The sequence below is a fragment of the Tachyglossus aculeatus genome, chromosome X1 (assembly GCF_015852505.1).
Source record: "Tachyglossus aculeatus isolate mTacAcu1 chromosome X1, mTacAcu1.pri, whole genome shotgun sequence".
NCBI classification, from domain to species: domain Eukaryota; kingdom Metazoa; phylum Chordata; class Mammalia; order Monotremata; family Tachyglossidae; genus Tachyglossus; species Tachyglossus aculeatus.
In genome coordinates, this window is record NC_052101.1 from 126,587,140 (window position 1) to 126,614,625 (window position 27,486).

Below are 27,486 nucleotides of genomic sequence, written 5' to 3' on the forward strand. Positions count from 1 at the left end.
GTGAGTACACTCTAATGGAGTTGGTAGACCTGTTAAGCGCTTACTATGTGTCAAGCACTGTTCTAAGCTCTGGGGTAGATACACAGTTTATCAAGTTGGACACAGTCCCTGTCCTACATGGAACTCACAGTAGCTTGAAATCCCCATTTTCCTCCCCTGTAAAATGGGGAGAGTAATTCCTACCACTACCCCAGGATGGTGTGGAGAGAGAAGACAGTCGTTCATGTGGAACTTTTCAGTGCGTAGACAGTACTTGACACAAAGTATAAGCTGATCAAGCAGGTGTCTGCTCTGTGACCTAGGGTAAGTTACTTAACTTCTCTGGGCCTCAGGCGTCTCATCTGTAAAATGGGGAGTAAGATTTGTGAGTCCAATGTGGGACATGGACTGTGTCCAGCCTGATTAGCTTGTATCTACCCCAGCGCTTAGTTCAGTGCCTAGCACATTATAAGGGCTTAACAAATGTCATTAAAAGAGAAAAATCAAGTGCAGAAACAAAGATCTATTCAATATTTATGCTTTGTTTCCTGGAACAATTCTTTGTTTTCTGATCTTGAGCACCCTTCCTACCTTACCTCCTTGCTCCCTTCCTACATTACCTCCCTGATTCCCTACTACAACCCAACCTCTCCGACTAGGCCCTCATTTACTCTTAATAATATTGACGATATTTGTTAAGTGCTTACTATATGCTAAGCACTGTTCTACACGCTCCCACTCCCTTCTGAATCACCACATATGTACATACTCATAATTTATTTATACTAACATCTATCTCCCGCTATACTATAAGCTCAATGTGGGCAGGGAACATGTCTACCAACTCTGTTATATCGTCCTCTCCCAAGCTCTTATTCATTCAATCGTATTTATTGAGCACTTACTGTGTGCAGAGCACTGTACTAAGCGCTTGGGAAGTACAAGTTGGCAACAAATAGAGACGGTCCCTACCCAACAACGGGCTTAGTACAGTGCTCTGCACACAGTAAGGGTTCAATAAATACAATTGATTGATTGTTTGAGTAAGCTCTTAAGCTCAAAATATTGGAGTGGATGCATTGAAAATGTGCTCTTCCATATTACTTGGATTTTACAGTTGCTGTGGAAAGTATTTGGGGTTGACATTAAGTGCAGGAACTAACTGGAAATGAATACATTCAAAATAGAAAAATATGGGAAAATGGACCTGACATCACAATAAAATAATTTCCCGGGGAGAAATTGGATTATTAAGGAAAAACTACTAAAAATGCAACCCAAGACTCTTAGAATGAAATGCTCTTTGTTCCTTGAATTAGGAAAGGAGTCTCACACAGTAGAAAGGTCATTATTCTCCTACACTTTTTGACCTGCTGATTATGTGTTCTAATGGGTAAGAAGGAGACAGAACATGGGGTCATCATGCTTTTCCTCACAGAGACCATGGAAGTTCCTTTATAGATGAAAGAACCCTGTAAGGAGAAATTGAAACCACTGACATTTCATCAGGTCAGAGTTTTCGGCAACTGACTTGACTGTCTTACAAAAATCTCCATGCAGAAAAGTCCCCTGGTAAACTATTGCTCCGATGGATAATGTGTCAAAACCTTAAATTATACAAGCTTTCCACCCACCCCACCCCGCACCCCAGTCCTGAAATTATCTTTATGCATAGTGGAAAGAGCAAGGGACTCGGTGTCAAAGCACCTGGGTTCTAATCCTTGCTCTACCGCTGGCCTGCTTGAGCAACCTTAGCTTTTCTGTGCTTCAGTTTTCTCTTCCGTAAAATGGGGGTAAAATGTCAGCTCTCCCTCCTTCATAGACTGTGAGCCCAGTGGGAGATTGTTACTTTGACCGATCTGTTGATCTTGCATTTATCCAGTTCTTAGAACAGTGCTTGGCCCAGAGTAAGTGCACATTCAACTGAAATTATGGCAATTGTGGCAATATGAATGATGTATCTCTCTCTCTCTCTCTCTCTCTCTCTATATGCACATATATGTCTCCTCTGTTCTCTTTTCTCTCTACTCTCCTTCCTCTATATCCGTCTCTCTTCCCTCAGTCTCCTTTCCTTCCTCTCTCTGTATCCCATTTTACTTCTTCCCTTTTGCCCTTACCTTTTTCTTTCTCCTGCTCTCTGTCCCCCGTCTTATTCCTTCTCTGCTCTTAGTCTCCTCTTTTTCCTCTGCCTCCTCTCTGTCCTCTCCCTATTTCTCTCTCTCCTTTCACTCTGCTTCCTTTTTTCTACCTCTGTCTCCCTGTTTATCCTATTTATTTCCTGTTTACCTTTCCATTTAACTTCCTGTTTATTTCCTTTCCTTCCTCCCTCTGTCCCCTTCTCTCCTTCTCTCTCTGTGTCCCATTCTCTTTCCTCTCTCTCCATGTTTCCATCCTCTCTCTGTCTTCTGTCTTTCCTCTCTCCCTCCTTCCTGTTTTTATGCTCACCTCTCTTTTTTTCTGTTTCTTTCCCCTCTCTTGCTTTCTCTCTTTGCCAATTCTTCTTCAGTCAAGAAATATTTTGGTTCCACTTGGAACTTCTGGAGGTAAGTTATGTGACAAACCTAGGTGAAGTCATGATAGCTTGGGAGTCCGTCACTGAGGATGACAGTGAAATAGAGTTTCAGTTGCTGTGAGTTGCCCCATAGGTTCCCCCTGAAACCCCAAAGAGGTCTGTCAGAACCCTGTTTGCTCATATAGAGGATTTACGTGTATTCCAATCCAGTTGGTCAATTAATCAATAAATCGTATTTATTGAGTGCTTGCTTTGTGTAGAGCACTGTAACTGTACTAAGGTCTTGGGAGAGTACAATATAACCGAGTTGGTAGACGCATTCCCTTCCCTCCTGACAATGACCTTACAGTCTAGAGGGGGAGACAGATATTAATATAAATAAATAAACTATGGATTTGGAAATAATAATAATAATAATAGTGGTGTATTTGTTAAGCACTTACTATGTGCCAGGCACTGTACTAAGTGATGGGGTGGATACAAGTAAATTGGGTTGGACACAGTCTGTCCTACGTGGGGCTCAAAGTCTTGATCCCCATTTTGCAGATGAGATAACTGAGGCACAGAGACGTGAAGTGACTTGCCCAAGGTCACACAGCAGACAGGTGGCAGAGTCGGGATTAGAACCCATGACCTTCTAACTCCCAGGCCCATGCTCTATCCACTACATCAGCGAGTGCTGTGACGCTAAGGGAGGGTTGAATAAAGGATGCAAATCCAAGTGCAAGTTGTTGCAGAAGGAGTTGGAGGAGAGGAAATGAGGGCCTAGTCTGTTCAGTCCTCTTGGCATCTTGAATCGGTTCCCCCAACAACAGCAAAAAAAACAGCATGTCACCACCTTAGGACTCGTGCTGTTCCTGTTCCTTTGAGATTCATTATAAATCACGAACACTTGCTCCTGAATATGCAGTCTAAATGGGCCAGCACTATGCTTCCAACCCGAAAATGACATTTCCATTCCTGATTTTTTCTTTCCCTTTAATGAGTTTTAACTTGCATTCTAACTTGCTGAAATATGAACTCCACAGTCTGCTGCTCCATTCTGCCAACCTGGATAAAAATCGCCATATTAATCTTAAATGACTCTAAATGGAGAAGGAGGAATTCTTCATTGACTTTCAAAGGGGTCCTGGTTGGTTGGCAGAGATGTCCTACATTCTTCCCGATCCCACTGAGAGAGAGGAGAGCCAATTACTTTATATGAACCCAGCCCTCCTAGAGCAACTACGGGGCTGGGCCTGGGATTAAAGCCAATGACCTCATTGCAATTCAATTTCTTCATCCAGCCCCCACACCCCAAGACTGTAAACTCATTGTGGACAGGGATTGTGTCTGTTTATTATTGCATTGTACTCTCCCAAGCACTTAGTACAGTGCTCTACACACAGTAAGCGCTCAGTAAATATGATTGAATGAATGAATGACACTAGAATGAATGAATGACTAATTACTGCTCTCAACTCTACCCTTTCTACTCAGCTAGACTCGCTCACTCCCCTTTCCCTTCACAGCTCTCATACCACTAACCCACAGCCCTGGATCACAGCCACTGTCCGCCTCCTTCGCTCTTATGCTCGAGCTGCCAAACGCTGCTGGCGAAAGTCTAAACACCATGCCAACCTCTTTCACTTCAAGTTTATCCTTTCCTGCCTTAACTCAGCCCTCTCCTCTGCCAGCCAAAACTATTTCTCCTCCCTTATTGACACCCGTGCCCATCATCCCCACCAGCTCTTCCGTACATTCTACTCCCTTTTCAGGCCCCCGGTTCCTCCCCCTTCACCTTCCCTCACCCCCAATGATCTGGCCTCCTACTTCATTAATAAAATTAAATCCATCAGGTCTGACCTCTCCAAAGTCACTCTCCGCCCTTCTCCAACCCCCTGGCTCTCAACGCTCTCTGCTACTCTCCCATCCTTCCCAGCAGTATCCTCAGAGGAGCTCTCCTCCCTCCTCTCAAGTGCTACTCCGGCCACCTGTGCTTCTGACCCCATTCCCTCTCATCTCATGAAATCTCTCGCTCCGTCCCTTCTCCCCTTCTTACCTTCCATTTTCAACTGCTCACTCTCCACTTGTTCCTTCCCCTCTGCCTTCAAACATGCCCATGTCTCTTCTATCCTAAAAAACCCCTCTCTTGACCCCACCTCACCTTCTAGTTATTGCCCCATCTCCCTCCTACCATTCCTTTCCAAACTCCTTGAACGAGTCGTCTGCACACACTGCCTCGTATTCCTCAACACCAACTCTCTCCTTGACCCCCCCCCCCCAATCTGGCTTCTGTTCCCTACATTCCATGGAAACTGCCCTCTCAAAGGTCACCAATGACCTCCTGCTTGCCAAATCCAACGGCTCATACTCTATCCTAATCCTCCTCGACCTCTCAGCTGTCTTCGACACTGTGGACCACCCACCTCTCCTCAACACGCTATCCAACCTTGGCTTCACAGACTCCGTCCTCTCCTGGTTCTCCTCTTATCTCTCCAGTTGCTCATTCTCAGTCTCTTTTGCAGGCTCCTCCTCCCCCTCCCATCCCCTTACTGTAGGGGTTCCTCAAGGTTCAGTTCTTGGTCCCCTTCTGTTCTCGATTTACACTCACTCCCTTGGTGACCTCATTTGCTCCCATGGCTTCAACTATCATCTCTACGCTGATGACACCCAAATCTACATCTCTGCCCCTGCTCTCTCTCCCTCCCTCCAGGCTTGCATCTCCTCCTGCCTTCAGGACATCTCCATCTGGATGTCTGCCTGCCACCTAAAACTCAACATGTCCAAGACTGAACTCCTTGTCTTCCCTCCCTCTCCCTGCCCTCTCCCGGACTTTCCCATCACTGTTAACGGCACTACCATCCTTCCCGTCTCACAAGCCCACAACCTTGGTGTCATCCTCGACTCTGCTCTCTCGTTCACCCCTCGCATCCAAGCCGTCACCAAAAATTGCCAGTCTCACCTCCGCAACATTGCCAAGTTCTGCCCTTTCCTCTCCATCCAAACCGCCACCCTGCTTGTTCAAGCTCTCATCCTATCTCATCTGGATTACTGTATCAGCCACCTCTCCGATCTCCCATCCTCCTGTCTCTCCCTACTTCAATCCATACTTCACGCTGCTGCCCAGATTGTCTTTGTACAGAAACGCTCTGGGCATGTTACTCCCCTCCTCAAAAATCTCCAGTGGCTACCAATCAACCTACTAATCATGCAGAAACTCCTCACCCTCGGCTTCAAGGCTCTCCATCACCTTGCCCCCTGCTACCTCACCTCCCTTCTCTCCTTCTACAGCCCAGCCTGCACCCTCCGCTCCTCTGCTGCTAATCTCCTCACCGTGCCTCTTTCTCACCTGTCCCACCATCGACCCCCGACCCACATCCTCCTCCTGACCTGGAATGCCCTCCCTCCGCACATCTGCCAAGCTAGCTCTCCTCCTCCCTACAAAGCCCTACTGAGAGCTCACCTCCTCCAGGAGGCCTTCCCAGACTGAGCCCCCTCCTTCCTCGTCCCCCTCTCCATTCCCCCCGTCTTACCTCCTTCCCTTCCCCACAGCACCTGTATATATGTATATATGTTTGTACATATATATATTACTCTGTTTATTTATTTATTTTTTTACTTGTACATATCTATTGCATTTATTTTATTTTGTTAATATGTTTGGTTTTGTTCTCTGTCTCCCCCTTTTAGACTGTGAGCCCACTGTTGGGTAGGGACTGTCTCTATATGTTGCCAACTTGTACTTCACAAGCACTTAGTACAGTGCTCTGCACACAGTAAGTGCTCAATAAATACGATTGATGATGATGATGATGAGTTAGGGGACCTGGGTTCTAATCCCAGCTCTGTCACTTGTCTTCTGTGCGACCTTGGGCAAGTCACTTCACTTATCTGGGCCTCAGTTACCTCATCTGTAAAATGGGGTTTAGGATGGGGAGCCCTGTTTGGGACAGGGACTGTGTCCAACCTGATCAACTTGTATCTACTCCAACACTTAGAATAGTGCTTGACATGTAGTAAGTGCTTAACAAAGCACCCCCCTTTTTCCTCTCCTCCTCCTCCCCTCCCCACCTCCCCCTTCCCTCCCTCTGCCCTACTCCCTTCCCTTCCCCACAGCACTTGTAAATATTTGTATATATTTATTACTCTATTTATTTTATTTATACATATTTATTACTCTATTATATTAATAATGTGCATATAGCTATAATTCTATTTATCCTGATGGTATTGACAGCTGTCTACTTGTTTTGTTTTGTTGTCTGTCTCCCCCCTTCCAGACTATGAGCCCATTGTTGGGTAGGGACCATCTCTATATGTTGCCAATTTGTACTTCCAAGCGCTTAGTACAGTGCTCTGCACACAGTAAGCACTCAATAAATATGACTGAATGAATGAATGAACCAATACTACTCTTATTATTACTGTTTTAATAATGTTGGTATTTGTTAAGTGCTTACTGTGTGCAGAGCATTGTTCTAAGCACTGGGGTAGATACAGGATAATCAGGTTGTCCCATGTGGGGCTCACAGTCTCAATCCCATTTTACAGATGAGGTAACTGAGGCACCGAGAAGTTAAGTGACTTGCCCAAAGTCACACAGCTGACAAGTGGCGGAGCCGGGATTAGAACCCACGACCTCTGACTTCTAAGCCTGTGCTCTTTCCTTAGTTTCCTCCCATGTGCTCTTCCTCCCCCTGAATTTGGGAGTCCCATCTGGGACAGGGACTGTGTTTGACCAAACCGTCTTGTACCTGTCCCAGTGCTTTGTGTGATGGTTGGCACAAAGTAAGTGCTTAACAAACACCACAATTATTATTATTCTAATAGTGAGAGGAGATATTGGATAATTTAAACTAGATATCGCAGGTTTCCGAATTGCATCTATTTTGAAACTGTATTTTGATTTTGTTTCTAAAATGGGTGTTTTTTTTAATCTCAAAAGCTTTTTCATTCTTATATAAACAACTCTAAGTGGAATATTTCAATCAAAACTATTTTCCAATTTTCTGATAATGGAATTGTCTTCTCGACCCAGACTCAGTAGGCTGTGTGGCTTGAAAGATGAATTGGCCAATCATTCGTGGTTCACCAAGGGGCAGGCTAAAGTCAAAGTTTTCAGTATTTTTGAAATGCTTGCGGGGGAGAAGGCAATGTCGCCTAATGGAAAGAGCAAGGGATTGGGAGTCAGGGGACCTGAATTCCAATCTCAGCTTCATCCTTGACCTGCTTGGTGACCTTGGGGAAGTCACTCTACCTCCCTGTGTCTCAGTTTCATCATCTGTAAAATGGGGATAAAATCCCAGTTCTCTCTCCCTTTTAGACTGGGATCTTACCCGATTATCTTGCAGGCACCGCAGGGTTTATCACAGTGCTCAGCACATGGTGAGCACTTAAGTAACTATCACATCTATTGTTATTATTGCTGTTATAATTCATTCTTAGCACACATTCTTAACACAGTGCTTGGGAAGCAGCATGGCTTAGTGGAAAGAGCTCGGGCCTGGGAATAAGAAGGTCATGCGTTCTAATTCTGGCTCCGCCACTTGTCTGCTATGTGACCTGAGGCATGTCACTTCTCTATGCCTCAGTTACCTCATCTGTAAAATGAGGATTAAGACCGTGAGCCAGATGTGGGACAGGGACTCTGTCCAACCCTATTTGCTCGGGTGCACCCCAGGGCTTAGTACAGTGCCAGGCGCATAGTAAGCGCTTAATAAATACCACAGTTATTATTATTACATAGCATGCATTTCATGCTTATCACCATTATTATTATTCTGAATCGTTGTTCATCTTAAATTGAAGCCCATGAAGAACAACCAATCGCCCAACGCCTGCTCCTTGCCTAGATCACAAGCTAAGAGCTGTGAGTCATATTATCCCCTCCTTCCTCCAGCTCTCAGACCACTTAAGAAACAACATGATTTTCTCCTTGGTGCTTTCTTTTATCTTGCCGTCTTGTCATGTTTTTATCCCATTCTTCTTCCTGCTCCAGTAGTGGCTTTGAATACCGATGAGCCAGCATTTGCGATGCAGCTTCAGAAGTCATTTGGCAGGTTATTTCCTCCAACATTGGGCCTGCCCCTGGGAGTTCCAGCTGGGCGGTGTGTGTGACCTTCAGGTCACCTGCATCGGATAAAATAAGGGCCGAAGTTGGAGAAATAGGCCACTGGAACCAGCCGAGGAGGAAGTTTAATAAGCAAAGTGGGGAAAGCCAAGGGTGAAGTGGAGGTTGTCATGATAACTGGGGTGGGGAATCAAGCTGTCAGTCTCAGAGAGAGGAGTATGCAGGAAAGGAGAGAGATCGGTGGATGGGAAGAACCAGAAGAATGGGAAGCAGAGGTCAGGAATCAAACTATAAGCCACGAGATGGTGGGAGAAGAAAATGTTGAAAAGAGGGTCTTGGAGGGTCTGAGGCTGGGGTGTTGACTATAATAATAATAATAATAATGATGGTATTTGTTAAGTGCTTACTATGTGCAAAGCACTGTTCTAAGCGCTGGAGAGGTTACAAGGTGATCAGATTTTCCCACCGGGGGCTCACAGTTTTAATCCCCATTTTACAGATGAGGCACAGAGAAGTTAAGTGACTTGCCTGAAGTCACCTAGCTAACAGTTGGTGGAGCCGGGATTTGAACCCATGACCTCTGACTCCAAAGCCCAGGCTCTTTCCACTGAGCCACGCTGCTCCATGTAAGTATCCGATTAATAAATTATCAGTCAGACTTATCAAGTGCTTACTGGATGCAGAGTATTGGATTAAGCTCTGGGGACAGTAATAATAATAATAATAATAATAATAATAATAATAATAATAATAATGGTATTTGTTAAGTGCTTACTATGTGCCAAGCTCTGTTCTAATCGCTGGGGTAGGTACAAGGTAATCAGGTTGTCCCACGTGGGGCTCACAGTCTTCATCCCCATTTTACAGATGAGATAACTGAGGTACAGAGAAGTTAAGTGACTTGCCCAAAGTCACACAGCTGATAGGTGGCAGGGCCAGGATTAGAACCCACGACCTCGACTCCGCTCTCTCATTCACCCCTCACATCCAAGCCGTCACCAAAACCTGCCGGTCTCAGCTCCGCAACATTGCCAAGATCTGACCTTTCCTCTCCATCCATACCGCTACCCTGCTCATTCAAGCTCTCATCCTGTGTCGTCTGGACTACTGCATCAGCCTTCTCTCTGATCTCCCATCCTCATGTCTCTCTCCACTCCAATCCATACTTCATGCTGCTGCCCAGATTATCTTTGTCCAGAAACACTCTGGGCATATCACTCCCCTCCTCAGAAATCTCCAGTGGCTACCAATCAATCTGCACATCAGGCAGAAACTCCTCACCCTGGGCTTCAAGGCTGTCCATCACCTCGCCCCCTCCTACCTCACCTCCCTTCTCTCCTTCTCCAGCCCAGCCCGCACCCTCCGCTCCTCCGCCGCTAATCTCCTCACCGTACCTCGTTCTCGCCTGTCCCACCATCGACCCCCGGCCCACGACATCCCCCGGGCCTGGAATGCCCTCCCTCTGCTCATCCCCCAAGCTAGCTCTCTTCCTCCCTTCAAGGCCCTATTGAGAGCTCACCTCCTCCATGAAGCCTTCCCAGACTGAGCCCCTTCCTTCCTCTCCCCCTCGCCCCCCCTCCATCCCCCCCTTCTTACCTCCTTCCCTTCCCCACAGCACCTGTATATATGTATATATGTTTGTACATATTTATTACTCTATTTATTTATTTATTTATTTTACTTGTACATATCTATTCTATTTATTTTATTTTGTTAGTATGTTTGGTTTTGTTCTCTGTCTTCCCCTTTTAGACTGTAAGCCCACTGTTGGGTAGGGACTGTCTCTACATGTTGCCAATTTGTACTTTCCCAAGCACTTAGTACAGTGCTCTGCACATAGTAAGCGCTCAATAAATACGATTGATGATGATGATGATGATGATGATCCCTGCCCTCAAGGAGCTGACAACCAATTAGTTCTCTTTGTTCTCTCAATTCCTCCCTGCCCCCAAATCCTATCGTAGTGTGCCTGAGGGAGAGTTGTCCAATGGAAGAGTCCTCTTCTGATCCAAATCTGCTCAGCATCCAGAGGAATCTTCAGAGTTAATTAGAGTGTTTATTAAGTGCTGCTTAGTGCCAGGCACCATGCTAAGTGCTGGGACAGATACAAAATAATGAAACTGCACACAATTCCTGCCGCACATGGAGCACACATTCCATAAGGGAGAGAGAGCCAGGATCTTCTCCCCGTTTTGCAGATGAGTAAACAAGGGCCCAGAGAGGTTTAGTGACTTTTGGAGGTCACACAGCAGGCCAGGGGTAGAGCTGGGTCAAGAACCCTTGGCATTATCCTTGACTCCTCTCTGTCATTCAACCCACATATTCAGTCCATCACCAAATCCTGTGGATCCCACCTTCACAACATCTCTGAAATCCACTCTTTCCTCTCCATCCAAACTGTTACCACAGTAATGCAATCACTCATTCTATCCTGCCTGGATTACTGCATCAGCTTCCTTGCTGACCTCCCAGCGTCCCATCTCTCGCCACCCCAGTCCATACTTTACTCTGCTGCTCGAACCATTTTTCTACAAAAACGTTCAGGAAATGTGACTCCCCCCCTTAGCCCATGTCCTGCCTCTGGTCTGGAACACCCTCCCTCCTCAAATCTGACAGATAATGACTCCCGCCCACCTTCAAGCCTTATTGAAGTCCCATCTCCTCCCAGAGGCCTTCCCAGACTAAGCCCCACCTTTCCTCATCTCCCACTCCCTTCTGCGTCACCCTGACTTGCTCCCTTTGTTCTTCCCCGTCTCAGCCCCACAACACTTATACACATATCTATGACAATTTATTTGTATTGATGTCTATCATTCATTCAATCGTATTTATTGAGTGCTTACTGTGTGCAAAGCACTGCACTAAGTGCTTGGGAAGTACAAATCGGCAACATACAGAGACGGTCCCTACCCATCAATGGGCTTACAGTCTAGAAGGGGGAGACAGACAACAAAACAAAACAAGTAGACAGGTGTCAATACCATCAGACTAAAGATAACTATAGCTTTATAAACATCATTAATAAAATAGAGTAATGAATATGTACAAATATACACAAGTGCTGTGGGGAGGGGAAGGGGGTAGGGCAGAGTTGGGGGGGGCGATGGGGAGGGGAGGAGGAAGAGAGGAAAAGGGGGACTCAGTCTGGGAAGGCCTACTGGAGGAGGTGAGCTCTCAGTAGGGCTTTGAAGGGAGGAAGAGAGCTAGTTTGGCAGATGTGTGGAGGGAGGGCATTCCAGGCCAGAGGTAGGACGTGGGCCAGGGGTCGACGGCGGGACAGGTGAGAATGAGGCACAGTGAGGAGGTTAGCGGCAGAGGAGTGGAGGGTGCGGGCTGGGCTGTAGAAGGAGAGAAGGGAGGTGAGGTAGGAAGGGGCAAGGTGATGGAGAGCTTTGAAGCCATAAGTGAGGAGTTTCTGCTTGATTCAAAGGTTGATAGGCAACCACTGGAGATTTTTGTGGAGGGGAGTGACATGCCACAAGCATTTCCGTACGAAGATAATCCGGGCAGCAGAGTGAAGTACAGACTGAAGTGGGAAGAGACAGGAGGATGGGAGATCAGAAAGGAGGCTGATGCAGTAATCCAGTCGGGATAGGATGAGAGATTGAACCAGCAAGGTAGCAGTTTGGATGGAGAGGAAAGGGCGGATCTTGGCAATTTTGTGGAGGTGAGACCAGCAGGTTTTGTTGATGGACTGGATGTGTGGGGTGAACGAGAGAGAGGAGTCAAGGATGACACCAAGGTTGAGGGCTCTGTTATATTGTACTCTCCCAGGTGCTTAATACAGTAAATATGATTGATTGATTGATTGATTTCTGTTAGGCAGATGCAAGTGGGAAGCAACCTTTATTCCGGCAACACCAATTGAGCTTGCCGTTGGGAAGTTGCTGCTATCATGGCTTGTGCTTTTCCCTCTGCTATGAAAATCAAGACTAAAGCCAGAGCTGTTTTGTTTAACCAAACAAGGTTTCCCCTCTCCCCTGTGGGTTCTTCTGATTCCCTCATGAACTCTGGTTGCTGTGGAGACCACATCCAAATGGCAAATCCTCAACGAATAAGAGAAAAAAAATCAACAATACGAGGCAGCTGTTGCCCTTCAGTCTGATCCCCGGTTCAGACTTGAGCCATGCCTGAGGACACAATCTTACAATAATAATCCTAATAACTGTTATATTTGTGAAGTGCTAACCTTGTGCCAAGGACTATACTAAGCACTGGGGTAGATACATTGTATTGAAATCAGACAAAATCCCACTCCCACACAGGGCTCACAGTCTAAGGGGGATAATTTAATTTCTGTTTAACAGAGATTAAAATCTGTCCTGCCCCCCACCATTGTCTTCCTCCTCCTGCTCCTTTTTCAACTCTCCCATCTTTCCCAGCAGTATCTTAAGAGGAGATCTCCTGCCTTCTCCCAAAATCCACCCATTCCATCTGCCCATCCCTTTGCACCTTATCAAAACACTTGCTCCCTCCCGTCTTTCATCTCTAACTGCTATCTTTAACTGTTTGCTCTATAACGGCTTTTTCACCACCGCTTTCAGAAATGCAAATGTCTCTCCTATCTTAAAAAAATGCTCCCTTGACCCCACGGTTCCCTTCAGTTATTACTCTATCTCTCTCGTACCATTCCCCTACAAACTTCTTGTGTGGGTTAGCTACACCCGCTGCCTAAAGTTCCTCTCCTCTATTTCTCTTCTTGACCCCCTCCAATATGGCTTCTGTCCCCTTTGCTCCATGAAACCACGCTCTCAAAGTTTACAGCTGATATCCTTCATGCCAAATCCAGTTGCCTCTACTTCTTATCCTCCTCGACCTTTTAGATGCCTTCGACACTGTCGACCATTCCCTACTCCTGGGAGCATTATCCAACCTTGGCTTCACTGATGCTGTCCTCTCCTGGTTCTCCTCCTATCTCTCTGGCCGCTCATTCTCAGTCACTTTCGTGGGCTCCTCCTTGTCTCCCACCCCTTAACTGTGGGGGTCCCTCAAGGTTCAGTTCTGTGTGCCCTTCTCTTCTCCATCTACACCCCCTCCCTTGGATAACTTATTTGCTCACATGGCTTTGACAACCACCTCTACAGAGATTATTCCCAAATTTACATCTCCAGACTTGATCTCTCTTCCTCTCTGCAGTTTTGCACCTCCTGTTTTCAAGACATCGCTACTTGCATGTCCTGCCATTACCTCAATCTTAACATGTCCAAAACAGAGCTCCTTATCTTCCCACCCAAACCCTGTCCTCCCTCTGACTTTCCCCTACTGTAGACGGCACCACCATCCTTCCTGTCTCACAAGCCTGCAACCTTGGTGTGATCCTTGACCCCGCTCTCTCATTCACCCCACACATCCAATCCATCAACAAAAACTGTGGGTCTCACCTCCACAACATCGCCAAGATCTGCTCTTTCCTCTCCATCCAAACCACTACTTTGCTGGTTCAACCTCTCATTCTATCCTGACTGGTTTACTGCATTAGCCTCCTTTCTGATCTCCCATCCTCCTGTCTCTCCCTGCTTCAGTCTATACTTCACTCTGCTGCCTGGATTATCTTTCTACAGAAACGCTTGGGGCATGCCACTGCCCTCCTCAAAAATCTCCATTGGTTGCCTATCAACCTTCGAATCAAGCAGAAATTCCTCAATTTCGACTTCAAAGCTCTCCATCACCTTGCCCCCTCCTACCTCACCTCCCTTCTCTCCTTCTACAGCCCAGCCCATACATTCCACTCCTCTGCCACTAGCCTCCTCACTGTGCCTCAGTTTCACCAGTCCCACCATCGACACCTGGCCCACGTCCTATCCCTAGCCTGGAATGCCCTCCCTCCACACATCTGCCAAGCTAGCTCTCTTCCTCCCTTCAAAGCCCTACTGAGAGCTCACCTCCTCCAGGAGGCCTTCCCAAACTGAGCCCCCCCTTTTTCCTCTTCTCCTCCTCCCCTTCCCATCACCCCCACCCCGCGGCCTACCCCCTTCCCCTCTCCACAGCACTTGTGTATATTTGTACATATTTATTACCCTATTGATTTTATTAATGATGTGTATATAGTTATAATTCTATTTATTCTGGTGGTATTGAAACCTGTTTACTTGTTTTGTTTTGTTGTCTGTCTCCCCCTTCTAGACTGTGAGCCCATTGTTGGGTAGGGACCGTCTTTATATGCTGCTGATTAGTACTTCCCAAGTGCTTAGCACAGTGCTCTGCACACAGTGCTCAATAAATACGATTGATTGAATGAATGAATGAATGAAAAACAGAACTCCTTACCTTCCCACCCAAACCCTGTCCTTCCCCTGACATTTCCATCAATACCATCTAGACTGTAAGCTCGTTTCTAGACTGCTAAGTTCATTGTGGGCAGGGAATGTGCCTGTCTATTGATATATTGTACTCTGTCTTGCTCTGAACACAGGAACTGTTCAATAAATATGACTGACTGACACCCTCTTCATATTCATTCATTCATTCAGTCGCATTTATTGAGCGCTTCATTTCTGACAATTACTCACCCCAACTTCCAAGCCACATCTCCTCCAAGAGATCTTCCCTAAGCCCTCTTTTCCTTATTCTCCATTCCTTTCCGCATTGCCCTGACTTACTCCCTTTATTCATCCCCCTTATGTAAAAATCTGTAACTTATTCATTTATATTATTGTCTGTCTCCTCCTCATTCATTCATTCATTCATTCAATCATATTTATTGAGCACTTACTGTGTCCAGAGCACTGTACTAAGCACTTGGGAAGTACAAGTTGGCAACATACAGAGACGGTCCCTACCCAACAACGGGCTCACAGTCTAGAAGTGGGAGACAGACAACAAAATAAAACATGTGGACAGGTGTCAAGTCATTAGAACAAATAGAATTAAAACTAAATAATAATGATGGCATTTGTTAAGCACTTATTATGTGCAGAGCACTGCTCTAAGTGCTGGGGGGGAAAGAAGGTGATCAAGTTGTCCCACGTGGGACTCACAGTCTTAATCCCCATTTTACAGATGAGGTAACTGAGGCTCAGAGAAGTTAAGTGACTTGCCCAAGGTTACACAGCAGACATGTGGTGGATCAGGATTTGAACCCATGACCTCTGACTCCAAAGCCCGTGCTCTTTCCACTGAGCCACGCTGCTTCTCTGCACATCATTAACAAAATAAATAGAATAGTAAATTTGTACAAGTAAAATAAATAGAGTAATAAATCTGTACAAACATATACACAGGTGCTGTGGGGAGGGGAAGGAGGTAGGGCAGGGGGATGGGGAGGACCAGAGAAAAGAGGGGGCTCAGTCTGGGAAGGCCTCTTGGAGGAGGTGAGCTCTCAGTAGGGCTTTGAAGGGAGGAAGAGAGCTAGCTTGGCGGATGTGTGGAGGGAGGGCATCCCAGGCAAGAGGAAGGACGTGGGCAAGGTGTTGATGGTGAGGCAGGTGAGAACAAGGCCCAGTGAGGAGGTTAGTGGCAGAGGAGCATGGGCTGGGCTGGAGAAGGAGAGAAGGGGGGTGAGGTAGGAGGGGGCAGGTGATAGAGAGACTTGAAGCCGAGAGTGAGGAGTTTTTGCTTGAATCGTAGGTTGACAGGCAACCACTGGAGATTTTTGAGGAGGGGAGTGATATGCCCAGAGCGTTCCTGTACAAAGATAATCCGGGCAGCAGGGTGAAGTATACAGCAGACAGCAGAGACTTTGACAAAACAAAGGCCCTGGAGAAATGATCACAGTACAAACAGTTTTACCAGAGGAGCCGAGTTGAAGGGTGGATTTTGGACAGCACCATTGGATTTGTCAACAGTCTCATGGGAGAAAATCAATCAATCAGTGGTATTACTTGAGCGCTTACTGTGTGCAGAGAACTGTGCCAAGCGCTGGGGAGAGGACAATCTAACAGAGTCGGTAGACCCATTCCCGGCTCAGAAGGAGCTTACAGTCTAGAGTTTACCGTTTGAGTTTCGTAAGCTCTAACTGCCCCTCTTCCAGAGAAAAAATACGGCCAGGTTCCCAGTTTGTCAGGAGATAAGAACCAGATTTTGTTGGGGCTGATAAGAAATCCATGGCCAGTCCCTGGGGTGGCACTCAGCAGAAAATGATTCTGAACATCATTCCACCTTGCCTGGAGAGAGATGGCCTTAATATGTTTATAGTGAAATTCCCATTAATTATCAGGCTCATTAGCAAAGAGCACCTTTGCACCTTATTCCTTCGCACCTTATCAAAACACTTGCCCCCTACCTTCTTCCCTCCCTAACAGCCATTTTCAACTGTTCGCCCTCCAGTGTCTTCTTCCCCACTGCTTTCATACATGCTCATATTGCCCCCATCCTAAAAAAAAAAAACCCGCCCTTGAGGCCACGCCTCCTTCCCAGATTTCCTCTCCAAACTCCTTGAGTGAGTTGTCCACCGCTGCTGTCTCAAGTTCCTCTCCTCCCGTTATTTCCTTCATCCCCTCCAATCTGGCTTCAGTCCCCTTCACTCCACAGAAATCACCCTCTTAAAGGTCACCAATCATCTCCTTCTTGCCAAATCCAATGTCCTTTACTCCCCCCTAATCCTCCCCCACCCCTTAGCTTCCTTGGACACTGCCGACCAGCCCCTTCTCTTGGAAAAACTTATTCAACCTGGGCTTCACTGACACCGTCCTCTCCTGGTTCTCCTCCTATCTCTCTGGCCACTAATTGTCAGTCTCTTGGGAGGGCTCCTCTTCTGCCTCCCACCTCCTAACTGGGGCGGGTGGTGTTCTTCAAGGTTCGATTCTGGGTCCCCTTCTATTCTCCACCTACACCCACTTCCTTGGAGAACTCATTCGCTCACATGGCTTCAATTACCACTTCAATGAGGAAGATATCCAAATCTACCTCTGCAGCCCTGATCTCTCTCCCTCTCTGCAGTCTCGCATTTCCTTCTGCCTTCAAGACATCTCTACTTGGATCAAATTTAAACTCTCTAAGACAGAACCTCTCCTCTTTCCACCCAAACCCTGTCCTTTCCCTGACTTTCCCATCACCGTAGACGACACCACCATCCTGTCTCACAAGCTCATAACCTTGGCGTTATCCTTGACTTCTCTCTCTCATTCAACCCCCATATTCAGTCCATCACTAAATCCTGTTGGTTCCACTTTCACAACAGCACTAAAATCTGCCCCCTTCTTCTCCATCCAAACTGCTACCAAGTTAATCCAAGCAAGTATCCTATTCTACCTTGATTACCGTATCAGCCTCCTTGCGGACCTTCTTGCCTCCAGTCTCTTCTCATTCCAGTACATAATTTGCTCTGCTGCCCAGATGATGCTCCTACAATTCACTCTGCTGCCCGTATCATTCTCCTACAATTCACTCTGCTGCCCAGATCATTTTCCTACAGTAATGTTTCCTCACTCCTTAAGAACCTTTAGTGGTTGCCCATCCACCTCCGTATCAAACAAAAACTCCTCACCATTGGCTTTAAAGCCCCTTGCCCCTTCCCACCTCACCTCGCTCCTCTCCTACTACAACCCAGCCCTCACACTTTGCTCCTCTAATGCTAACCTCCTCACTGTATCTCGATTTCATCTATCTCATAGCCGATCTCTTGTCCACGTCCTGCCTCTGACCTGGAACGCCCTTCCTCCTCATATCCCCCCTTATTCTCCCTGCCTTTGAAGCCATATTAAAAGCACATCTCCTCCAAGAGGCCTTCCCTGACTATGCCCTCCTTTCCTCTTCTCCCATTCCCTTCTGTGTCACCCTGACTTGCTCCCTTTATTCATCCCCCGCCCCAGCCCCACAGCACTGTTAGGTTATTCTAATGTCCGTCTCCCCTTCTAGACTAGAAGCTTATTGCGGGCAGGGAATGTGTCTGTTTATTGCTATCTTGTACTCTCCAAAGTGCTTAGTACAGTGCTTTGCCAACAGAAAATGCTCAATAAATACGATTGAATTGAATTGAATTGAAATGATTGCTAACTGTTACCTGGGCCAGGTGGAAAGAGCCCAGGCTTGGGAGTCAGGAGACCTGGGTTCTCTTCCCGCATCCCCAACAGGTCTGCTCTGTGTGACCTTGGGCAAATCACCTGACTTCCCTGTTTCTGAGTTTTCTCATTTGAAAATATGGTGATTGAATGCCTGTTCTCCAACCCTCGACTAGATTGTGTGCCCAATGTGGAATGGGGAATCAATCCAATTAGATTTTCTGGTATCTACCTCAGCTCTTAGTATAGTGCTTGGCACATGGCAAGCCCTTAACAAATATCACCATTATCATTCTTATTCAGACTTGTCAGCTCTTTAAAGTTCGACCCCTGCCAGCCCTCATCCCCTATCAGCACCGGCATTTCTGGAACGTTTTGCATTCAATTAATTGGTGAGAATTTCTTGACAACAATGGGGTGAGAGGAAAACTACCTTCTACAAACATTCCATAAAATTTGAAGCAAATTCAATACTGTTCTAACAGGGGCCCCTAGCCAACAACCTCAAACAGCAACGGGGAAAGAAGGGAGAGAACGAGGGGCAGAGGGGGAGGAGGAGGGAGAGACCAGGATGAGTGGGACTGAGAACAAAGCCCCAATTGCTCTGGAGGGCAAAGTCTCATTCTTTTGAGAGAATGAAACCCTACCCACCTTGGTGGAAAAAGCCCCCAAGCCCAGGTCAGCGGGAGCCAGGTACAGTCGCAAACTGTTGTGTGACTGAAAGGATGAAAGAATTATGTCTCCTCAGCCCTCTCCCACGAGGGAGTTCTTAGATGAGAATCTCATTCATTCATTTCATTCAATAGTATTTATTGAGCGCTTACTGTGTGCAGAGCACTGTACTAAACGCCTGGGAAGTACCAGTTGGCAACATATAGAGACGGTCCCTACCCACCAGTGGGCTCACAGTCTAGAAATCTCAATCTGCAGCAGATTAATCAATACTGTGAGCCCCATGAGGGACATGGGGACACACCTTTTATCTACCCCAGTGCTCAGAACAGTGCCTGACGCATAGTAAGCACTTAGCAGATGCCATTAAAAAAAATCCCTGACAAGGAATGTGTCACAAGGCAGCCATGCTGGAGAAGGGCCCATGGGCCAAATATAAGAGTAGGAACAAGCAAAATCTCCAGGGAATAGGTAAGGGAAGCTGGTTTAGCCTCCACTTTTGTCCACCCACTGCCTTGGCTTTGCAGGCACACTTAACATTCACACCTTGTAGGTCCCATCCACTCAGAGGATGAATTATCTAACCCTGGCTCCGCCACTTCTCTGCCATGTGGCCTTGGGTAAGTCACTTCCGGTCTCTGTGCCTCAGTTACCTCATATGTAAAATGGTGATTGAGACTGTGAGCCCTATGTGGGCCAGGGACTGTGTCCAACTCAATTTGCTCATATCCACCCCAGCGCTTAATACGGTGCCCAGCACATAGTATTATTATCAAGTGCCATCGAGTCGTTTCTGATTCATAGCGACTCTATGGATATATTTTCTCCAGAACGTCCTGTCTTCCGTCATAATCCGTAACCTTGCTAATGGTTCCATTATGGTTATTATGGTTTCTATCCATCTAGCTGCTGGTCTGCCTCATCTACATTTTCCCTGGACTTTTCCTAGCATTAGTGTCTTCTCCATAGAATTAGAGAAGCAACGTGGCTTAGTGGAAAGAGCACAGGTTTGGGAGTCAGATGCCATGGGTTCTAATCCCGGCTCTGCCATTTGTCTGCTGTGTGACCTTGGGCAAACCACTTAACTTCTCTGGGCTTCGGTTACCTCATCTGTAAAATGGGGATTAAGACTGCGAGCCCCACGTGGGACAACCTCTACCTTGTATCTACCCCAGTGTTTAGAACAGTGTTTGGCACATACTAAGTGCTTCACAAAGACCGTTATTCTTATTATTATTATTATTATTATTAATTAGTCCTCTTGATGATTTGTCCAAAATATGCTAATCTAAGGCATTCGGCCTTCCAAAGACCAATCAATCAATCAATCAATCGTATTTATTGAGCGCTTACTATGTGCAGAGCACTGTACTAAGCGCTTGGGAAGTACAAATTGGCATCACATAGAGACAGTCCCTACCCAACAGTGGGCTCACAGTCTAAAAGACCACTTTGGCTTCATTTGCTCCCAAACCCATTTGCTCGTTTTTCGGGCAGTTCATGGTATTCACAGAAGCTTTCTCCAACACCACATTTCAAAAGAACTGATGCTCTTTATATCCTGTTTGTTCACTGTCCAGCTTTCGGATCCATACATTGTCACCGGAAACACCATAAAATCGACTATTTGCATTTCTGCGGTATTGTTACATCAGCGCATTTCATGACTTTTTCCAGGATCTTCATAGCAAATCTTCCTAACATTAATCTTCCGCTTTTTCTTGACTACTTGTCTTGTTTTATGGCATCAAATCGTCTCTGACCCATAGCGACTCCAAGGACACCTCTCCCAGAATGCCCCACCTACATCTGCAATGGTTTTGGTAATCAATAGAGTTTTCTCAGTAAAAATCCAGAAGTGGTTTACCATTGCCTCCTTCCACGCAGTAAACCTGAGTCTCTGCCCTCAACTCTCTCCCATGCCGCTACTGCTCAGCACAGATGAGTTTTGACCTGTAGCAGATTGCCTTCCACTCGCTAGCCACTGCCCAAGTAGGAATGGAATGGACAGGCCTCTGCTTGACTCTCCCTCCCATAGTCGAGACATGGTACAGTACTAGAAACTCTCCAGGTGCAGTCCTGAGAGGAGCTCCTGACTACTAGACTAAGAGAAGCAGCATGGCTTAGTGGAAAGAGGCCGGGCTTGGCAGTCTTGGGTTCTGATCCCGGCTCTACCCCTTACCAGCTGTACGACTTTGGGCAAGTCACTTAACTTCTCCGTGCCTCCATTACCTCGTCTGTAAAATGGGGATTAAGACTGTGAGCCCCACATGGGACAACCTTGTATCAATCCCAGTGCTTAGAACTGTGCCTTGAACATAGTAAGTGCTTAACAAATACCATCATTATTATTATTATTGCTAGTTCCTTTATTACTGATTAGCGATCCCAGGAGAAAAGAATTGTCAACTATTTCAATCTTCTGTCCATCTGTAATAAATTTATTAAAAGGCTATTGGTAAGTGCTTGACAAATACTATTATATGTATATATTATAAATTTATATGTATACTTATATAATAATTAATAATTATGGTATTTGTTAAGCACTTACTAGGTGCCAAGCACTAAGCGCTGGGGTAGATACCAGCTAATCAGGATGACCCACATGGGGCTCACAGTCTTAATTCCCATTTTACAGATGAGGTAACTGCGACACAGAGAAGTTAAGTGCCTTGCCCAAGGTCACACAGCAGACAAGTGGTGGAGCCAGGATTAAAACCCACATCCTCTGACTCCCAAGCCCAAGCTCTTGCTACTACTTGCTACTAAGTGCTAGTAAGCGCTCAATAAATGCAATTGAATGAATACTAAGCAACACTGCTTAATTACTCTGGGTTTTCCCTCGGGTTATTGTGGGAGGGTCCCCTAAAACCACAGGAGAGATGGTTTGTGTAGGGAGTGTGTCTACCAACTCCGTTGCATTGTACTCTCGCAAGCACTTAGTACAAGCACACGAGAAGCGCTCAATAAATACGATTGATTCATTGATACTTGTACCTATCTATTCTATTTCTTTTATTTTGTTAGTATGTTTGGTTTTGTTCTGTCTCCCCCTTCTAGACTGTGAGCCCACTGTTGGGTAGGGACTGTCTCCATATGTTGCCAGCTTGTACTTCCCAAGCGCTTAGTACTGTGCTCTGCACACAGTAAGCGCTCAATAAATACGATTGACTGATTGATTGATTGATGATTTATTTATATTAATGTCTATCTCGTCGTCGTCTTGTGCCGTCGAGTCATCTCTGACCCATAGCAACACCATGGACACATCTCTCCCAGAACGGCCCACCGCCATCTGCAATCGTTCTGGTAGTGTAACCAGAGAGTTTTCTTGGTAAAAATACAGAAGCCGTTTACCATTGCTTCCTTCCGCGCAGTAAACCTGAGTCTCTGCCCTCGACTCTCGCTGTGCTGCCCAGCGCGGGTGAGTTTTGACTTGTAGCAGATTGCTTTCCACTGGCTAGCCACTGGCCATGCTAGGAATGGAATGGACAGGACTCTGCTTGACTCTCCCTCCCATAGTCGAGACTGGTAGAGTACTGGAATCTCTCCAGGTGCGACCCTGAGAGGTCAATGTCTACCTTCCCTTGTGCAATATAAGCTCATTCTCCTAATTATTATTATTATTATATTTCCTATGTGCTTACTATGTGTCAAACACTATTCTAAGTGATGATGATGGCATTTGTTAAGCGCTTACTATGTGCAAAGCACTGTTCTAAGCGCTGGGGGGGGGATACCGTGTGATCAAGTTGTCCCATGTGGGGCTCACAGTCTTAATCCCCATTTTTACAGATGAGGTAACTGAGGCTCAGAGAAGTTAAGTGACTTGCCCAAGGTCACACAGCAGACTTGTGGTGGAGCCGGGATTCAAACCCATGACCTCTGACTCCAAAGCCCGGGCTCTTCCCACTGAAAGAGCTGGGGTAGATACAAGTTAATCAGTTTGGACACAGTCCTTGTCCCACATGGGACTCACAGTTGTTATACTGTACTCTCCCAAGTGCTTAATACATTGCTTTGCACACAGTAAGAGCTCAATAAATAGCATGGATTGATGGATTGAGTCCCCAGCTCCCTGCAGAGGGTCAGTTTTCAGGCAGGAGGATGGGGGGTGTGTGTGTGGGAGGGACGCCTCCCCGCAATCAGGACCGTCCCGCCATTGGTGCCCCGGGTGTTATCATCAGGGGCTTTTCTGCGTGTTCATGTCTGCTTGGGGGCTTCACGGGGTCCATCTTCAATACATCTTCCTCTTTCTGCCCACATACACAAAGACACTCATGCACACGCCCACCATGGGGACCGTCCACCAGCCTGTTACCCCCAAAGTTTCTGGGACAGGTATAGGCCGCCCCAGCACTAAGGTCACAAGGGCAACTTTATAATGGCCGTCACCCGCCCGCCTCCATTTTGTTCCTGGCCTTGGCCCCATGAGTTGGCGAAAAAGGAGGGAGAGGGGGAGGGGGAGGGGTGGGGCAGAAGGGGGAAGCAGACCCGCCCCCCGACCCATTCCTCGCCAGGGATTGGCTGAGCTCCCATTGATTGAGACCCCCCTCGCAAATAGCTCCCCCTGGAGGACACGCCCGATAGGGCAGCGCGGCCTTCCCTACCACCACGTGACAGTTGGCGCAGACTCACTAGGCGAAATCGTGGGCTGCCCGGCAACAGCGGGGCCCCTCGGCCCCCCCCGCCCCCCAGGCCCCGCGCGGATTGGCCGGGCGCCGGCGCGTTGGGATCGTCGGCCAATCGGTGCCCTCGGGGGCGGGGCCCGAGGAGAGCCGCGCCTTCCCGCCCCGCGGTCACGTGGCGTGACGTAACGGCCGTCAACGGTCGAGACGCCCGAGGTCCGCCCGCACTCTCTCTGCCCCAGCGCTGAGGAGAACGGACGACGGCCTTCCTTCCCCGGAGCTCCAACGCTTTCTCTAACGTAAGTCGCCGAAATAATAGTCATGATTGTATTTGTTAAGGGCTTACAATGTGCGAAGCACTGTTCTAAGCGCCGGGGATGTTACAGGGTGATCAGGTTGTCCCACGGGGGGCTCACAGTCCTAATCCCCATTCTACAGATGAGGGAACTGAGGCACTGAGAAGTTAAGTGACTTGCCCAAGGTCACACAGCAGACATGTGGGGGAGCCGGGATTAGAACCGTCCCGCCATTGGTGCCCAGGGTGTTATCATCAGGGGTTTTTCTGCGTGTTCGTGTCTGCTTGGGGGCTTCACGGGGTCCATCTTCAATACATCTTCCTCTTTCTGCCCACATACACAAAGACACTCATACACACGCCCACCATGGGGACCGTCCACCAGCCTGTTACCCCCAAAGTTTCTGGGACAGGTATGGGGCTCCCCAGCACTAAGGTCGCACGGGCAACTTTATAATGGCCGTCACCCACCCGCCTCCATTTTGTTCCTGGCCTTGGCCCCATGAGTTGGCAAAAAAGGAGGGAGAGGGAGAGGGGGAGGGGTGGGGCAGAAGGGGGAAGCAGACCCGCCCCCCGACCCATTCCTCGCCAGGGATTGGCTGAGCTCCCATTGATTGAGACCCCTCGCAAATAGCTCCCCCTGGAGGAGACGCCCGAGAGGGCAGCGCGGCCTTCCCTACCGCCACGTGACAGTTGGCGCAAACTCACTAGGCGAAATCGTGGGCTGCCCCGGCAACAGCGGGGCCCCTCGGGCCCCGCCCCCCACCCCCCAGGCCCCGCGCGGATTGGCCGGGCGCCGGCGGGTTGGGATCGTCGGCCAATCGGTGCCCTCGGGGGCGGGGCCCGAGGAGAGCCGCGCCTTCCCGCCCCGCGGTCACGTGGCGTGACGTAACGGCCGTCAACGGTCGAGACGCCCGAGGTCCGCCCGCACTCTCTCTGCCCCAGCGCTGAGGAGAACGGACGACGGCCGGCCTTCCCCGGAGCTCCAACGCTTTCTCTAACGTAAGTCGCCGAAATAATAGTCGTGATTGTATTTGTTAAGGGCTTACTAGGTGCAAATCGCTGTTCTAAGCGCCGAGAATGTTACAGGGTGATCAGGTTGTCCCACGGGGGGCTCACAGTCCTAATCCCCATTCTACAGATGAGGGAACTGAGGCACTGAGAAGTTAAGTGACTTGCCCAAGGTCACACAGCAGACGTGGGGGAGCCGGGATTAGAACCGTCCCGCCATTGGTGCCCAGGGTGTTATCATCAGGGGTTTTTCTGCGTGTTCGTGTCTGCTTGGGGGCTTCACGGGGTCCATCTTCAATACATCTTCCTCTTTCTGCCCACATACACAAAGACACTCATACACACGCCCACCATGGGGACCGTCCACCAGCCTGTTACCCCCAAAGTTTCTGGGACAGGTATGGGGCTCCCCAGCCCTAAAGTCGCACAGGCAACTTTATAATGGCCGTCACCCACCCGCCTCCATTTTGTTCCTGGCCTTGGCCCCATGAGTTGGCAAAAAAGGAGGGAGAGGGGGAGGGGGGAGGGGTGGGGCAGAAGGGGGAAGCAGACCCGCCCCCCGACCCATTCCTCGCCAGGGATTGGCTGAGCTCCCATTGATTGAGACCCCTCGCAAATAGCTCCCCCTGGAGGAGACGCCCGAGAGGGCAGCGCGGCCTTCCCTACCGCCACGTGACAGTTGGCGCAAACTCACTAGGCGAAATCGTGGGCTGCCCCGGCAACAGCGGGGCCCCTCGGGCCCCCCCCCCCCCCGCCCCCCAGGCCCCGCGCGGATTGGCCGGGCGCCGGCGGGTTGGGATCGTCGGCCAATCGGTGCCCTCGGGGGCGGGGCCCGAGGAGAGCCGCGCCTTCCCGCCCCGCGGTCACGTGGTGTGACGTAACGGCCGTCAACGGTCGAGACGCCCGAAGCCCGCCCTCACTCTCTCTGCCTCAGCGCTGAGGAGAACGGACGACGGCCTTCCTTCTCCGGAGCTCCCACGCTTTCTCTAACGTAAGTTGCCGAAATAATCAACATGATGGTATTTGTTAAGCGCTTACTAGGTGTAAAGCGCTGTTGTAAGCGCCGGGAAGGTTCCAGGGTGATCAGGTTGTCCCACGGAGGGTGGGGGGAGGGCCTCGCAGTCACTCATTTTCATTCTTTCAATCGTATTGAACGCTTACTGTGTGCAGAACACTGTACTAAGCGCTTGGGAAGTCGGCAACATATAGAGACGGCCCCTATCCAGCAGCGGGCTCCCAGTCTATTAGGGGGAGACAGGCAACAAAACAACATATATTAACAAAATAAATAGAATAAGTATGTACAAGTAAAATAAATAGAGTAATAAATACGTACACACACATATACAGGTGCTGTGGGGAGGGGAAGGAGGTAAGGCGGGGGATGGGGAGGAGGGGGAGAGGAAGGAGGGGGCTCAGTCCTAACCCCCATTTTACAGATGAGGGAACTGAGGCACTGAGAAGTGAAGTGACTTGCCCAAAGTCACACAGCTGACAGTTGGTGGAGCTGGGATCCCCCGAGATGCCCTCCACCTGCCCCCCTCGCCTTCCCTCGGGGCCTTCCCCAACCCAGTTGTCTTTCTTCTTCCTGGGCAGGAGCCCCAGAGATGCCCCGAGGCCGGGCCGGGAGCGGTGGGGGGGAGGGGGTTTGTTGAAGGGAGAGCCAGGTGTCTTCCCGGGCCCCCCGCCCTCTCTCCCTCCCGTCCCCCCACCCTCACCCGTCCGGCCTCGTGGTTTCCCGAAAGAAACCTGAGGTCTCCAAAGGGGCCGAGCCCCGCGGGATCATCCCGCAGACTCGGGGCTTGGGGGACCCGGAGAGGTGGGGGGAACCGGGCCAAGGCCCCACCGCCCCTCCCGCCCCGGGATCCCTTGACTCCCACTCGGCCCTTCCACCACTCTTGCTGCCACTGCCGCTCCCACAGCCCTAGCGGAAGGTGAAGGTGACCCCATTCTCAAGGATGAATCCCGAGAAGAGCAAGATCCGCGCCAGACAGCCCCCATTCGCAAGCATGAATCCAGAGGAGAGCGAGACCCCTGCCGGACCGCCCCTCGTCACCATGAAGGACCTCATCTTCTTCCCGGTGTGCGCCGAGTTCATCAAACCCACCAGATTAGGTGAGGCCGCGGTCCCCTTGCCCCCTGCCCTTTCCCCTTCCCTCTCCTTCCCTTCCAGGGGGCCCGGGCCGCCCACCTGCCGTTCATCCCCCTGGAACTTTGACCGGGCCTCTTTCCCCAACTCCTTGGGATCTCCCAAGCTTTTGGGGCTTGCCGTGCCTCAGTTTACCCCCACACCTCCCAGACTCTAACAGGCCTGCATTCGGCCTCCCGTTCCCTCCCCAAAAGGCCTTACCACTGGGATGGGGTTGGGGGCTCGGGTAACGGGACCATCTCTTGGC

At 48.7% G+C, this 27,486-nt stretch overlaps 1 protein-coding gene and 1 non-coding gene across 8 annotated transcripts in view; one reads left to right on the top strand and one right to left on the bottom strand.

The window, feature by feature from the left end:
* LOC119919706 (E3 SUMO-protein ligase PIAS3-like) overlaps nt 1–27,486 on the top strand; it is a 545,060-nt gene that overhangs the window by 511,322 nt on the left and 6,252 nt on the right. The window contains exons 1-4 of one of the 7 annotated variants that reach the window (XM_038740324.1): nt 24,003–24,083; nt 25,025–25,081; nt 26,025–26,081; nt 27,013–27,205. The exons of 1 other annotated variant lie outside the window; for it this stretch is intronic. In XM_038740324.1, coding sequence (XP_038596252.1) covers nt 27,049–27,205 — 157 coding nt within the window. In that variant the 5' untranslated portion in view covers nt 24,003–24,083; nt 25,025–25,081; nt 26,025–26,081; nt 27,013–27,048. Of the gene's footprint in view, nt 1–24,002; nt 24,084–24,968; nt 25,082–26,024; nt 26,082–27,012; nt 27,206–27,486 lie in introns of those variants that run through there. 5 more of the 7 variants (XM_038740327.1, XM_038740326.1, XM_038740325.1 and 2 more) reach the window with 5 other exon arrangements.
* Nucleotides 22,591–22,728, bottom strand: LOC119920492. The gene has a single exon (XR_005448234.1). It is a non-coding gene; the product is annotated as a small nucleolar RNA SNORA7 (small nucleolar RNA).